The sequence below is a fragment of the Huiozyma naganishii genome, chromosome 5, assembly GCF_000348985.1.
Source record: "Huiozyma naganishii CBS 8797 chromosome 5, complete genome".
Taxonomy (NCBI): domain Eukaryota; kingdom Fungi; phylum Ascomycota; class Saccharomycetes; order Saccharomycetales; family Saccharomycetaceae; genus Huiozyma; species Huiozyma naganishii.
The window spans coordinates 230,249-242,957 of record NC_035926.1 but is presented as its reverse complement, the minus strand read 5'-3'; the positions used below and the strand labels follow the sequence as shown (position 1 = coordinate 242,957).

Genomic DNA, 12,709 nt, shown 5'->3' with positions numbered 1-12,709 from the left:
AACCCAGACGGCGTTTAAATTGCGCGAGTCGCATACATATATTTAAATATATCTTTCTTGCCGCACCACTATTACTATCGACTACTATTGCTATTGCTTCTTATTACTGTACACAGTGGTTGGGATAGTATAACGTACATGTATCTACATAGTTGCGTGCCTTGTGTGCTTGTGCTTGTGCGATTGTGCTTTGTTGCTTTATTGCCTTCTAACGATGGTAGTACTTTTCTCTGTTGATTTTGTACTCCTTGTTGAGTCTCAATGCGACCTCTTCCAGCTTCGTGATTTCGTCACCACGGTCCACGACGACCATTCTCTTGTCCGAGTCAACGGCGACCGCTGCGATCTCGAGCTCCTTGATGGTGTGCTCCAGCGTTGCGACGACGTCCTCCGGTGCGAGCTCGAACAAGTCTGCGAGTTTGTCCACAGAGATGCGCGAGTAGAACCGCTTGTACGTGAAGAAGTACGTCTTTAGGGACTCCGTCTTGACACGCTTCGTGAGGATGTTCATGACCTCGTCGACGTTGGGCAGCAGGTTCCAGGTCTTAATCGCCTTCAAGTACGAAACACAGCGGACCCAGTCACCCTGTTGCATGGCCTTTGCGGCGAAGATGACGTAGTCACGGGAGGATTCTGGTGCGCTCTGGTACGAGGACTTATCGTGGTGTTCGAGCGAACGACGGATCGATTTCTGGCTGAACGGCTGGCGTTTCACTTTGATTCCGGAAAAGAAAGCGGTCATCTGAGGGATCTCGATCAGCAAGGAACAAGTCATGAACACGACGTCGATGAGATCCAAGTTGATGTGCTGGTGGAAGGGCAGACATTGCTTTTCGGGGGCGACGACGACCTGAGTCGCGTCAATGGGCCCGTGCGCCGCGGACGAATGCATCCGTTGCAAGGACTGCTGTCCGAGCATCTCACGCAAATGTGACGCGGCAAGAAGCTCGTTCAACACTTGGTGTGCCTCCTCGATCAAACACGATTGGAACGCGGACAACCCAAGTTGCACGACAACACGGTTGAACAGGATCTGTAGAGTTGGGTCAAAGTCGTTGATGCGCGCCTGTACGTGCGACTCGATAAGCATGTCTTTCGCGCGCTGAAACTCCTCGTTCAGAGCAACGAAATAGATCTGGTACAACAACGCACGCGTCCTGATTGCGTCATCATGTTGGTCCTTCGTCACGTCGTGGACCAATTGCTTCACCAGTTGAAACACGTACGCGTCGTCGTAGTGGGACTTCTGCGCGGAAGTGTCACCCTTTTGCTCGATCGCTTCCCAGGCGTGCTGTTCGACGATCTTGATGAACCTGGTAGGTTTGTAGTAAATGTGGTCAAGTCTTCTCAAAAGAGCCCTGTTCAAAGATTGAGCTGGAGCTCCAGTCTTTGCCAGGTACACTTGGGTTCTAATGACAAGGTTGTAAATCTTTTGTTCGTCCTTCAAACGCAACAGGTAGTCACTGGAGTGAGGGTCGATGTTCAACAAGGATTTGTTCCACTCGTCGTCAAGTCTCTCGACGAAGGAGAAAAGAGACCCAAGAATGCGCTTGACGCCACTGGCGTCCATCTCTGGTTCCTGTTCGACGTTCTCGTTCTTCACAGCGGTCTCTGAGACCTGGTACTGGTCGATGTGCTTCTCTAGCACGTCGAAGAACTTGGTGATGTCCTCGTACGTGTTTGCCCACTGGTCAAGCGGCTGGTACGACAAATTCCCAGCGGCTTCGAACCGGATCGGGATGAGCGACAAGTACGCCATGATGATCTCGTACGGTTTATCCGTCAGCGAGAGCAGTTCACGGATGATGTCGATCAAATCCTGTGCAGCGGCGTTCTTCTTCCCGCGCGAGTCCATGACGATCTTGAGCGTTGCGAAGAACGATCTCTCCGAGGTGGCCGTGGCCAAGTTCGCCAAGTTGATGGCCTTTGTACCACCTGGGGTTGGAGACGAGGAATCGTGCAAAGCGAGGTCCTGTTCTGTGGTCTCTAGGTCCCTAGTGAACTTCTCTGGTGATTCCCTGTACAATTTCAGGAACTCTTCGTACTCCTTGGCGGTCTTCTTAACACGCTGTTTGACGATATTGTGTGCTCTTGCGACTGGTTTGGGCATAGCATTATCCTGCGGCGTTGCAGTAAGAGCGTCCTCCAATTGTGCTAAGATACACACAAACACGTTAGGGATGCGCATGTTCTGCTGCTGCGTTCTGATCAGCAATCTGTTTGCCGTATCAAACTCGTTCGAGACCGCGGCCCAGTCACCAGCATTAACGGCTGCATCCACAGCGTCCCCAACAGAGTACAATTCGTCCAACAACTTATCCTTTGCAGACTTGACGACTTTCTTCCCACCGTCCTCGTCGTCATCGTCCATCCCAGACCCGTCACCACCGTCCGAATCATCATCTGAGTCGCGGCTCCCCTTCAAGAACCTGTTCGCCCCAGCACTCTTCCCTGCACCTGTCCGGAACGCGGCCTTCTTGAACCAATCGGGACCGTAAGGTTTCGCGTCCTCGTCGTCATCCTGATCCGAAACCTGTTCCGAATCGGACTCAAAGAACGTATCATGATCTTCGTCTTCCTCTCCCTCGCTCTCACCTGCAGACGACGACGACGACGACGAAAGCATCAAGTCATCCTCCGACGACGACGACAACAAATCGGACTCCTCCGACGACGAATCCGACTCGTACACGGTAGCAGCAAAAAATCGAGACATTACTTCACGGGTGCGTGTGTGTATTTATCTCTGTCTGTATACTTCACCTAAACAGAGTGTCTCTCAACGGTGACTCTAACAAGATCCCCAAAGCAAGCAACTGTCGTAACGAACTGCGATGCCTGTTAGTTCTTCCATCTTCCTCTTCTTCCAACTCTTCACTCAAATTTTTCACTCTGTGCTGAGAGCCGTTCAAAACGATAAAGTGAAAGAAAGAAAAAATTTTTGCTTCTGTCGTTTTGTACGAACTGTGGATGTGTGGGTTCTGGTTCTGTACCACGTGACCTCCGCGTGCCAGCACTAGCAGTAGTAGTGGTGGTAGTGGCTGAGCCTCCAAGTTATCACTAAACCAGAGCCTAAAGGCTTCCAAGACCAGGGCAAGGTAGTATACACATAGTTAAGAGCACCCTGTCCGAAAAGGGAAATTGTCCAGAGTTTGCGAAAAACAAAAATGGCACTTCCGGGTAACAGAAATATGTGCTTCGAACCGCTCACCGTTTTGTTCAGAAGTATGGACGACTACTTTATACACTCTAGTACTTCTCTGCCATTTGATCTGGCATTGGGAAACACTTCTTGGAAGACCAGTAGAACTCCGAGTTTGGGATTGGACTTGATAATATAACGCCGATCACAGTAAGATCTGTAAACGATATCACAAACCGTTTAATACAGGTCTAAGAGAGCGCCTCGTAGTATTAGTAGTAGGTCTTGTTCTTGTTCTCGCTCTTGCTCTCACTCTTACTACACGGTTCTAGTATACAATTTTGGCTTGGGAGGGTCCCCGGGCTACTCCCTCTCCAGCATGCACTCCAGGCGGGTCAAGGCAGCAAGAGTGGCATCTGCAGTGGGCATGTTCCCACGCATCACCGCTGCGGGCAAAAGAAGTTCCCCGTCGAGTAACTGTCCAGGGGATGACACTGCCGGTGTCTCTGCTTCCTCGCCCTCGCCCTCGGCCAATTGGTCCTGTCCACGGGCAAGACTCGCACGGAGGTGGTCCCATTTGCCCACAATCAACAGAAGGTCTCCCTCGCGCACAATACCGGCCGCTGACACAGCGGTTGGTGATCCGTGACTAGAGTGGTGCCTCCCCTGGCCCTGCCAGTACTCCTCCGCGGCACACCACAGTGTCTGTACGTAGTTGCAGGGACTCTTCAGGAACAAGTCCACGAGCGTGTCTGCTACACGGACATGGTAGCCAAACGCGGCCTCAGCTCCAACATGGTCACCATACGCCTCCGCCGGGGACACAATCTTGTGTTCGACAACGTCCACGGTGACCCTCACGTTCAACGGTACCAACTGTGCACGCAGTTCTAGTAACTCAGAGGCCCCAACGTTCACGTACTTCGTCTGTTGGAACTGTTTTTGCTTGCTCATCTTCGCGGGCCGCTCCATCGCAACACTCACACCTTCCCTGTACCGGGACTTCCCCTCTCGTGGTGTATCCTGCCTCATGAAGGGCAACTGTGCCAACCGGGGCAACTTCTCAGCGTGCTGGAAGTACTTATGGAACCGTTTCTTGAACACGCTGCGCACGAGGTACGGCGGCGTGACGAAGTACTGCAACAACGTAGCGACGAGCATCGAGTCGCTCAACTTCTCACCCTTCGAGGTCCCCGCAGTTCTGGGTGGGTCCAGTGACAGCACCACGACTTCCCGCACGTTGTACATCGACGCAGCACGCGCCAATTCGTACACTTTGTGCGTGATCTGCTCCAAGTTCTGACAGTTCCCCACGACCGCTGCGGCACACACGCACAGCGACACACGAGGATGCACAGCGGCACCGCGCTGCTTCCTAGCGGGACCCTCTTGAGAATCCAACACACGTTTCGTCGCCGTCATCTCGCACTGCTTCTGCTGCTGCTGACTTGTGCTAACTGTTGAAGTCGATGCTCATCGAAGAAAGTTCTTCTCTTGAAACTTTTCACTCAATTTTATGTCTTGTATGTCGTTACGTAGTGGTTGGGGACCGTGACCGTGACCGTGACCGTGACGGGGACGGTGTTTCACGAGTCAGTCTTGCTGTTCTCGTCGTCGTCTTCTTCTTCTTCGTCTTCTTCCGGCTGTTTCTTGTGCTGAAAGATTTCCCGCACATTGTAATGCTTCTTCCTCATCTCCTCAAACCGCTTGTGTCGCGCCTCCGGGGTCTCCTCCTCTGGATCTTGATCGCCTTGGGACTCTTCCTCTTCTGCATTATCACTGGGTGTCTCTTCTCTCGAAGGAACCTCCACTTCTGCCTCTCCCAAGGTGAAATTGTTCAAATCGTCCTCGTCGTCCACACGGTAGTACTCCCCCTGCGGGTCCACCGCACCCTGGTACGGTGTCTTGGGCTCGTCGATGTGGATATCCTGGAACTGCTGTTTCGTCACCTCGTTGTCCTCCAAGTTCTTGTGGTTCCACCTCAGATCCTCCCCTTCCTCCGCGCCTTCTGCCTCTTGCCCCTCGCCATGCTCCTTCGCGTGCTTCAGCGATATCGTGTCCCGAGGCACATGAGCGTTGAACTGCTTGCTGTTCTGGTGCGAGGACAACTTGGCGTTCAACTGCGTGTTGTCAAACACCCGCTTCCGGAACGCCACCAACGACTCGTCCTCGTTCTCCTTCGTCACTTGCTCCCTGGGTAACGGGTTCTTCAGTATTCCTCCCATCTCTTGTAATCGTATGTAGTCTGTATACTCGTCTGTATATACTTAGTCGTCTACTGCACTCCGAACACCCCCTCGTCGCCGTCTCCTTTCGAATCAATTAAGAATTCTGCGGTGTTTTATATACAACGACGTTGTAACGGTTACATACAGAGTAGTTCTTCAAATGAAGTACGAGACGAGCGCGGCGGTCAGTTGCTTTGTGTCGACGGCGTTCTTCGCGGCGGTCTGCAATGCCTGTTTGGCGTCTTGTTTCACAGCGGCAACGGTCTCAGCAAGTTGGTCGTCCGACAAAGTGTCCACGATCAGCGCGATTTGAGCGTCCACGGCGTCGTGGTCAGCAGCAGCGTCGCCGAAGTACTCGTTGTCCTTCCCGGCGTTCCTCAGAGCACGCTTGTTCTTCTTCTTCGCGGCCTTCGCAGCCTCCTTCAACTTCTTCTTGTCCATCTTAGCAGCCGCAGCCTGTTCTGCCTCTAGGGCAGCCTTCTCGGCGGCCTCACGCTCCGCGGCCTCCTTAGCGGCGGCCTCAGCACGGGCACCGGCCTCACGGTCCCACTTCTTTTGCTCCTTCAGCTTCTTCGCCTCTTCTTTGAACCGGCGGATCCGTGGGTCCTCGTTCATCGCACGCTCGACGAGCTTCACGAGACGTGCGTTGTCAGCAGTCTTCTTCTTGTCCCTAGCGGCCTTGTTCTTACGCTCAATGTACCGCTTGTGGTCTCTGTTCGAGGAATCGTCTGGGACATCCTCGTCGAGGAACTCAAAGGTCCTCCAGGAGTCGAACCGGTGCCAGAACCCGTAGAATGCCTCGACGGTCTTCTGGTCAGCGGAGTCGTCGCCCAACTCAGGAACAGGTTGTTTCTTCGAGAAACGAGCCTCAGAGGCAAACACAGGTGCCCAAGCCTCGAAGAAATCGTAACCAGCGGCACCGGGTTTCCCCACTGGTGGTTCGACGTCAGCGACGAAATCACACGAGTCGTACTGCATCCGCTTCGTGCGGTCAGTCAAAGTCTCAAACGCCTTCTGAATGATCTTGAAGAAAGCATCGTTCTCAGCGGCACCGGCAGCACTCTGCTTGTCAGGGTGGTACTTGACCACCTGTTTCCTGTGCGCCTTCACAATCTGCACATCAGTGGCACGGTACCTCAACTGGGAAAGCCCCATCGCGGCGTACAAGTCCGCGGTCTTCCAGTCCCTCGCGTCGTGCTCCAACAGAGTCTCGTCAGCAAGCTCCGTGTCGAACAACAACTCGTCTGGGTCAGCGGCACCAGCACCGTCCACGGCCTGCACGTTCTCAGCGGCCTGGATCTTCTCAAACTCGGACCATGTGTGGTTGCGAAGCGTCCGTGTAGCGTGCTGCAGGAAGTGGCGCCCCACGGGCTCCAGTGGGCGGCGCTCAGCGGCAGTCAATTGCGCACCGGCAACAACAGAAACAGTAATGTCCTCTTTCAACGCAGGAAGGGATAGCATCGGGTCTGGTGCTCCTCTTCTTCTGCTTCTTCTTCTTCTTCTTCTCGTTGTGACGTCGAGACGTTTCGATTTGAACTGAAAAATTCTTCAGTTCTTGCGATGAGCTGTTGATGCAGTGCTTGACGGTTGATGGGGTTGATGGGAGATCGGTGATGCCTGCTGTTCAGAGACAGGAGCTGGTGCTGTACAGCGACCACTCCGTGTTCGGAGACGTGTTGCTCGACGGGTCGCACCGGCGGCTCGCGTGCGTGACCGCGACGATGGCCGCGCAGCCACTGTGGTTGCTCGCACAGCTCGTCGAGGCGGCCACATCTGTAAACCGCGGCGGCGGCGGCTCAGCCGCCGCCTCCAGTGTCGTTGTTGCGTCGTTCGCACACGATGCCACACACTTCCAAGCAGCGTTGCAGCGTGCGAAGGTCCCCCCCACAAGCTGCCTCGTCGTCGACTGGCTCACTGATTTCGTCGTGGGGGCCGCTGCACCATCGAGGGTTGCCGAGCGCGGTGGGCGCATCAAGTGGCTACACGCGCTGCTTGAGGAGATTCCCCCAGTTGCCCCTGTTTCTGGTGACGACCATCGCTCAATGGTCCTCCTGGAACAACCAGAGGTCTTGCTGTCCCTCATAGAGGGGCTCACCGCGGACGAGCTGCTCCACCACTTCATTCTGCCCTTGCAGAGACGCTGCGGGCTGCTCGTCGTCTGTTCCGCAGTGGACCCAGCCGGGGAGTCCCCCGAGGGACCACACGCGGTCGAATGGCGCAGGTTCGTCACGTCGTTACTGTACATGTCCACTATAAACTTGCAATTGCAGCCGCTGGCTACGGGCCACGCGAGGGACGTCACGGGCGTCCTGCACGTCACTAAGGGCGCCATGGCCCCGGCAGACGGTGTCAAGACACACTGCGTCGAGGCGTCCCTCTTCTACCTCACAGAGAAGGACTCAACAAAGTTGTTCTACAATTAAACCCCATCTGTATCACTTTCTCCGCTCCTTTATAACCTCATCCAGTCTAAACTCTATAGCACAACGCGTATTTATCAGCGACAACACCGGCCACGTGCTTTGCTCACCGCACTTGATCCAGTATGGGATGTTGTCCAGTTGGCCCTCGATGATCCGCGTCAGCGACAGCGACTTGATCCGCGGCACGATCACGATCTCCGTCGCAGACCGCGGCGTCGGCTCGTCGATCGCCAGCCGCTTCACCCAGCTGCTCAGCAGCCCGAGGTTGTCCAGCACTTGCATCCGATGGTGGAACTCCATCGTGATAATATTCTTCAACTTCCGCTCCAAATGGTACTTGAACTTGAACGCTAGCGGTTCCATCTCAGTGAAGTTCAACTGCGGTATCCCCAATTCAGGTAGATCTATCAGATGCTTGTTCGTCTCAGGGTAGTGCTTGTAGTAGTAATATTTGGAAGTCTTGATCTCGTGCTTTAAATCGTTCACCACAAGGGGGGCCAAGTACGGTCTCGCTAGGGACACTATGAAATTGTTCACGTTGAACAACTCGGTCAGCCGAGTGTAGGGGCTCTCCAATTCGTTCTCTGTTGTGGTCGCCCGCTCGGGGGCCATGAACTTGACACCTGGCCGCGTCAAAAAGGGCACCACCTCATTGTCTAGACTCTTACAGTACAAGTTTGTGTCCTCCGAAATTACACCGGTGCCGAGAGAACAGTCGATCGCGGACCGGATCAGCACGTTCGGCGTCGTCACGTAGTTCAACAGGTTCGGACACGACTTGTCTGTCGGGTGGATCACGATGTTGAAGATCTTCCGCGTGTTCTGGTACGCCTCCTCAAAAGTCGTGTCCTTAATGATATACTTCAGCACAAACTGAATAAACAAGTACACGTCCTGCGAGTAACCGTGGTGGATCAAGTTCTGGACCAGCGTACCCAAGTTCAAATGCTGCTCGACGATCCCATACCCACAACTCCGCAGAAGCTCCGCATCGTCCTTGATCACGTTCAAAATCCCATCCTCGCTTAACAGCTGATCTATCTCATCATTGGAGAGACATCCAAATACACCAGCAACACATGCACCCATAGAACTCCCACTGATGATGTTGGGCATGAGGTTTTGCGATAGAAGCCCACGTATCACCCCGAGATGGAACAATCCAAACACGGACCCACCCTTCAGGATCAACGCGGTGGTCCCCAAAGACAATTTACACCGTTGGAAAAACGAGGTCTCCGTGAAGTTCATATCCAACAGATCCAGTGACTCGAGCGTCTTGTCCAAATACTGCTCGATGAGCAACTTCGTCCCCAAGAGCGACTTCGTGAACAATTTCTTATCGACAATCCCTGCAAAATTACGCAGCATGCAGGGCCCCGTAGTGGACAGTTTCTCCTTTATCGTGTCCGTGTCCTCTGACTCGAGTGCCTTGGACAGAATGGAGTACTGCTCCAGCACGGAATGGAAGTCGTACCGCCGCGAGAAGAAGTTGCGCCGCCACAGGTTCGCCCCAGTGATCTCGTCGACCATCGCCGCCGTCTGGCACCAGTTCTCATACGAGTCGCAGTGGTCCAGCTCCTTGATCGCCTCGTAGTACACCACACGCGACTTGGGCCGCAGGTAGTTCCCCAACTTGTAGAACCAAAACATGTAGATATCCCCAAGAACGTTCAAAAACGCCCAGAAAAAGGGCGGAATGTGGTCCAGCACCACATAACACAGATTCAGCAACCACTGTCGCATAGCAACCAGCACGAAATTCGTCATTGAGTCCCTGCGATGTGCTGTACTTCTTTTGTTCTCACAAACAGCTTCGTCACTGTGCAGCCTCTCTCTGTCTCTTTAGAAGAAAGTCGCACAAAATATTCAAAATATCCATCAAAAGAGTCGTTTTGCCACTGTGGCCAACTCAGTAGACGAGAACAGACCCCCACCAAGGCGTTAGATCCCAGTTACAACGCACTACACGCACAGGTCATGTTCAGAAACAACTACGACGGGGACACAGTGACTTTTTCCCCTACGGGGAGACTGTTCCAAGTGGAGTACGCTCTGGAGGCGATCAAGCAAGGGTCCGTGACCGTCGGGCTGCGGTCGTCGAAGTACGCATGTCTCGTGGCACTGAAGCGGAATGCAGACGAGCTGTCGTCGTACCAGAAGAAGATCATCAAGTGTGACGACCATGTCGGGCTCTCGCTTGCCGGGTTGGCCCCGGACGCCAGAGTGCTGAGCAATTTCGTCAGACAGCATTGCAACTACTCGAAACTCGTGTACAACAGGGAATTGTCGATGGAAAAGATCGGGTACCTGCTCTCGGACAAGGCGCAAAAGAACACGCAGTCGTACGGGGGGAGGCCCTATGGGGTTGGGCTGCTTTTGGTTGGGTACGACAAGTCCGGCCCACACCTGATCGAGTTCCAGCCTTCAGGGAATATACTTGAGTTGTACGGCGCGGCGATCGGGGCCCGGTCCCAGGGGTCCAGGACGTACTTGGAGAGAGTTATGGACGATTTTTTGCCAGTGGAGGATGCCACGGAATTGATCAAGCAAGGTGTGGAGGCGCTGAGACAGTCACTAAAGGACGAAACGCTCAGCGTCAAGAACTTGTCCATCGCCATCGTCGGAGAAGATCTGCCCTTCACCGTATACGATGGCGAAGCTGTACAGCCTTACCTGTAACGAGGGAAGTCGAAGGTTGACGGGATACATTCACAGTAACCTGTTTCTGATTCTCCGCTTTCATTATATAACTGTAACCCTGTACCCTCATGTATAAGACACAAATACTCTGTTGCCATATATGCAAGATTCAGTGCAATTTGTTAGTGGTAGTGCTATTTCCTCTATTCACTTATAAGAATATGTGTATATACATTGTGGGGGAATACGTCCCCGTTGTCACACTTTCGAATCGTTCTTTGCAGCGGCTTGCTTCGCGGCATGCTTCTCATCGCTTCTTCTGCGCTCAAAAGTGAGTCTCTTCCCATTTTTGACCAAGATCAGTAGCAAGCACGAGCTGCACGCAGTTAGACAGCCCAGAAACGTGAACAGCCCTCCGAATTTCATCTTGCGAGCCATCCTGCTCAGACACGCAATGAATATCGCCGATAGCGCGCACCGGACCAAGTTCAAACAGCCTGTTGCCGTGGAGGCTCTTGCTGGGAACAAGTCGACAATAAGCGTCATCGACATCGTCAAGATAGAGTTGGAAAACAGCGATGAGAACCCGCTCATGACCAAAACGGCCGGTAGAGGGGCCTTAACGGAGATACACCATCCGAAACTTATGAACCCGGCGGAACTGAGAAGCAAAGTGATCAGTGCCGGTTCCAGACGTGCCCTGTATATGTTGAAGACGTAATATGAATCGTTCAACATTATCTCGCGTACTTTTGATAGATCTTGGTGTTCCACGAGTAGTTGTTCCTCCTGTGTCTTCAACCAAGCTTTGTGGTTTGCCATTCTCCTTCTGTAAGTCCAGTTCAAGTAACGGCCTGAGAGAATGACGCTTGCCATCGTACAAATACCGGATGGTAGGAAGCAGACACCGATGTCGATGACCTTCATGTGGTATTTGTTCCCCAAGGCATTGGTCAGCGCGGTCTGGTGGGTCGTCCAAGTGGCGAACTGTACACCGGAGACAAAGAGCAGAAGTGCAATCTCCGGGATCTTCAACACGCCGAGCGGTGCCAGTAGACTTACCTTCACATGGGGTTCTAAAGTCTGGTAGTCTGGGTCATCCAAGTGAAGTTGTTTCCTAACTGGCGGTAATCTCAGTATCGGCGAGTAATTGTAGATGCTCTTCGGTGTTACAGACCCATTCCCAACAATAGTCCGTTTCGTTTCGGGAAGCAACAACAAAGACACTATACTGCATGCACCAGACCCAATGGCTAGGAACCAAAAAATGGATCTCCAACCCCAACGGGATGACAGCAGGGCACCGAACACGGCCCCTGTCGCGGTACCCACTACTTGAAACCCAGACACGTACCCGACGTACCCACCACGTTCGGCCTTGGTCGTGACATCCCCCATCATCCCGGAATTGATCGCAATCACGGGGGAGATTCCAGCTGCCTGTACACAACGCAGTGCGATTATCTGTGCGTATGTGTTGCACCGTGCGAGCCCAACGCACGCGCAGAAGTATATGATAACTGAGGACAGGACGACGGGCCGTCTCCCGAGGGAATCTGCAAGCCCGCCCATAAGCGTGGGTGACAAGGCTTGGAAGATGTAGTACACGACCACTGTCATGTTGACCTGTTCCTCTGAGATGTGGAATTTCCTCTGGACGACGCCCAGCACTGGGAAGTAGATCGACGCTGCGATCGTAGAGAAGAACCCAGTGAAGGCACATTGCATCACGAGTCCCATCTTGGATTTTGTGCCAAACCGTGAGTAGGGCACGTAATCCGCGACGTTAGGCTCGTTGACCTGGTTCGATTGCGTCCTTACGAGGCTAAGATCCGGCTTGCCCAGATTCTTCTCGTCCCGCTCGAGTGTCAATGGGTGCACATCGCTTTGCTGCGATGCTGGATGTAACACCGACGACTCGAGCGACCGCGGATTATCCAGCGACGAAAAAGACGCTAAAGAGGAGATCGCAACCGACATACACTCGGTATCTATCTGTTAAGTATTGGCTGCTGTGTCTGTACACTAAAAGTATCTAATGCCAGACTGAGAGAGGCATGCCACACTACAAAGAGAGAAAGAGAGTGAGAAACTAGGACTCCAATTACCACACTACGATACAAGCACGCAGTGCCCAACAGTTCCAGCAACTGAGGCCTCCCGATCTCGCCTCTACTCTCGCTTCTTATACCAGAACATACCCTCTGTGAAGCTCTCATCAGACCGATTTGGGCCAAGACCCGTTACGAAAGCACGACGGAAATAGCAGCTGC

General features: G+C 53.3%; 8 protein-coding genes across 8 annotated transcripts; 2 read left to right on the top strand and 6 right to left on the bottom strand.

The window, feature by feature from the left end:
- Positions 1-208: 208 nt before the first annotated feature.
- NIP1 (translation initiation factor eIF3 core subunit c) lies at positions 209-2,716 on the bottom strand (the record flags this gene model as incomplete). Its single annotated transcript, XM_022608108.1, has 1 exon — positions 209-2,716. One exon carries the CDS (start codon positions 2,714-2,716, stop codon positions 209-211), a length of 2,508 nt encoding a protein of 835 aa, XP_022464637.1.
- A 789-nt stretch (positions 2,717-3,505) lies between these two features.
- On the bottom strand, positions 3,506-4,564 carry KNAG0E01240 (RNA methyltransferase; the record flags this gene model as incomplete). Its single annotated transcript, XM_022608106.1, has 1 exon — positions 3,506-4,564. One exon carries the CDS (start codon positions 4,562-4,564, stop codon positions 3,506-3,508), a length of 1,059 nt encoding a protein of 352 aa, XP_022464636.1.
- Positions 4,565-4,728: 164 nt separating this feature from the next.
- GLC8 (PP1-complex regulatory subunit GLC8) lies at positions 4,729-5,367 on the bottom strand (the record flags this gene model as incomplete). The annotated part of the gene is made up of 1 exon (XM_022608105.1): positions 4,729-5,367. One exon carries the CDS (start codon positions 5,365-5,367, stop codon positions 4,729-4,731), a length of 639 nt encoding a protein of 212 aa, XP_022464635.1.
- A 159-nt stretch (positions 5,368-5,526) lies between these two features.
- ZUO1 (zuotin) lies at positions 5,527-6,831 on the bottom strand (the record flags this gene model as incomplete). Its single annotated transcript, XM_022608104.1, has 1 exon — positions 5,527-6,831. The coding sequence occupies one exon, from the start codon at positions 6,829-6,831 to the stop codon at positions 5,527-5,529; it is 1,305 nt and encodes a 434-aa protein (XP_022464634.1).
- A 152-nt stretch (positions 6,832-6,983) lies between these two features.
- On the top strand, positions 6,984-7,793 carry ELP6 (Elongator subunit ELP6; the record flags this gene model as incomplete). Its single annotated transcript, XM_022608103.1, has 1 exon — positions 6,984-7,793. The coding sequence occupies one exon, from the start codon at positions 6,984-6,986 to the stop codon at positions 7,791-7,793; it is 810 nt and encodes a 269-aa protein (XP_022464633.1).
- A 12-nt stretch (positions 7,794-7,805) lies between these two features.
- On the bottom strand, positions 7,806-9,563 carry TGL3 (bifunctional triglyceride lipase/lysophosphatidylethanolamine acyltransferase; the record flags this gene model as incomplete). Its single annotated transcript, XM_022608102.1, has 1 exon — positions 7,806-9,563. One exon carries the CDS (start codon positions 9,561-9,563, stop codon positions 7,806-7,808), a length of 1,758 nt encoding a protein of 585 aa, XP_022464632.1.
- Positions 9,564-9,773: 210 nt separating this feature from the next.
- Positions 9,774-10,475, top strand: PRE5 (proteasome core particle subunit alpha 6; the record flags this gene model as incomplete). The annotated part of the gene is made up of 1 exon (XM_022608101.1): positions 9,774-10,475. The coding sequence occupies one exon, from the start codon at positions 9,774-9,776 to the stop codon at positions 10,473-10,475; it is 702 nt and encodes a 233-aa protein (XP_022464631.1).
- A 219-nt stretch (positions 10,476-10,694) lies between these two features.
- Positions 10,695-12,416, bottom strand: KNAG0E01170 (MFS transporter; the record flags this gene model as incomplete). Its single annotated transcript, XM_022608100.1, has 1 exon — positions 10,695-12,416. The coding sequence occupies one exon, from the start codon at positions 12,414-12,416 to the stop codon at positions 10,695-10,697; it is 1,722 nt and encodes a 573-aa protein (XP_022464630.1).
- Between the last annotated feature and the right edge of the window lie 293 nt (positions 12,417-12,709).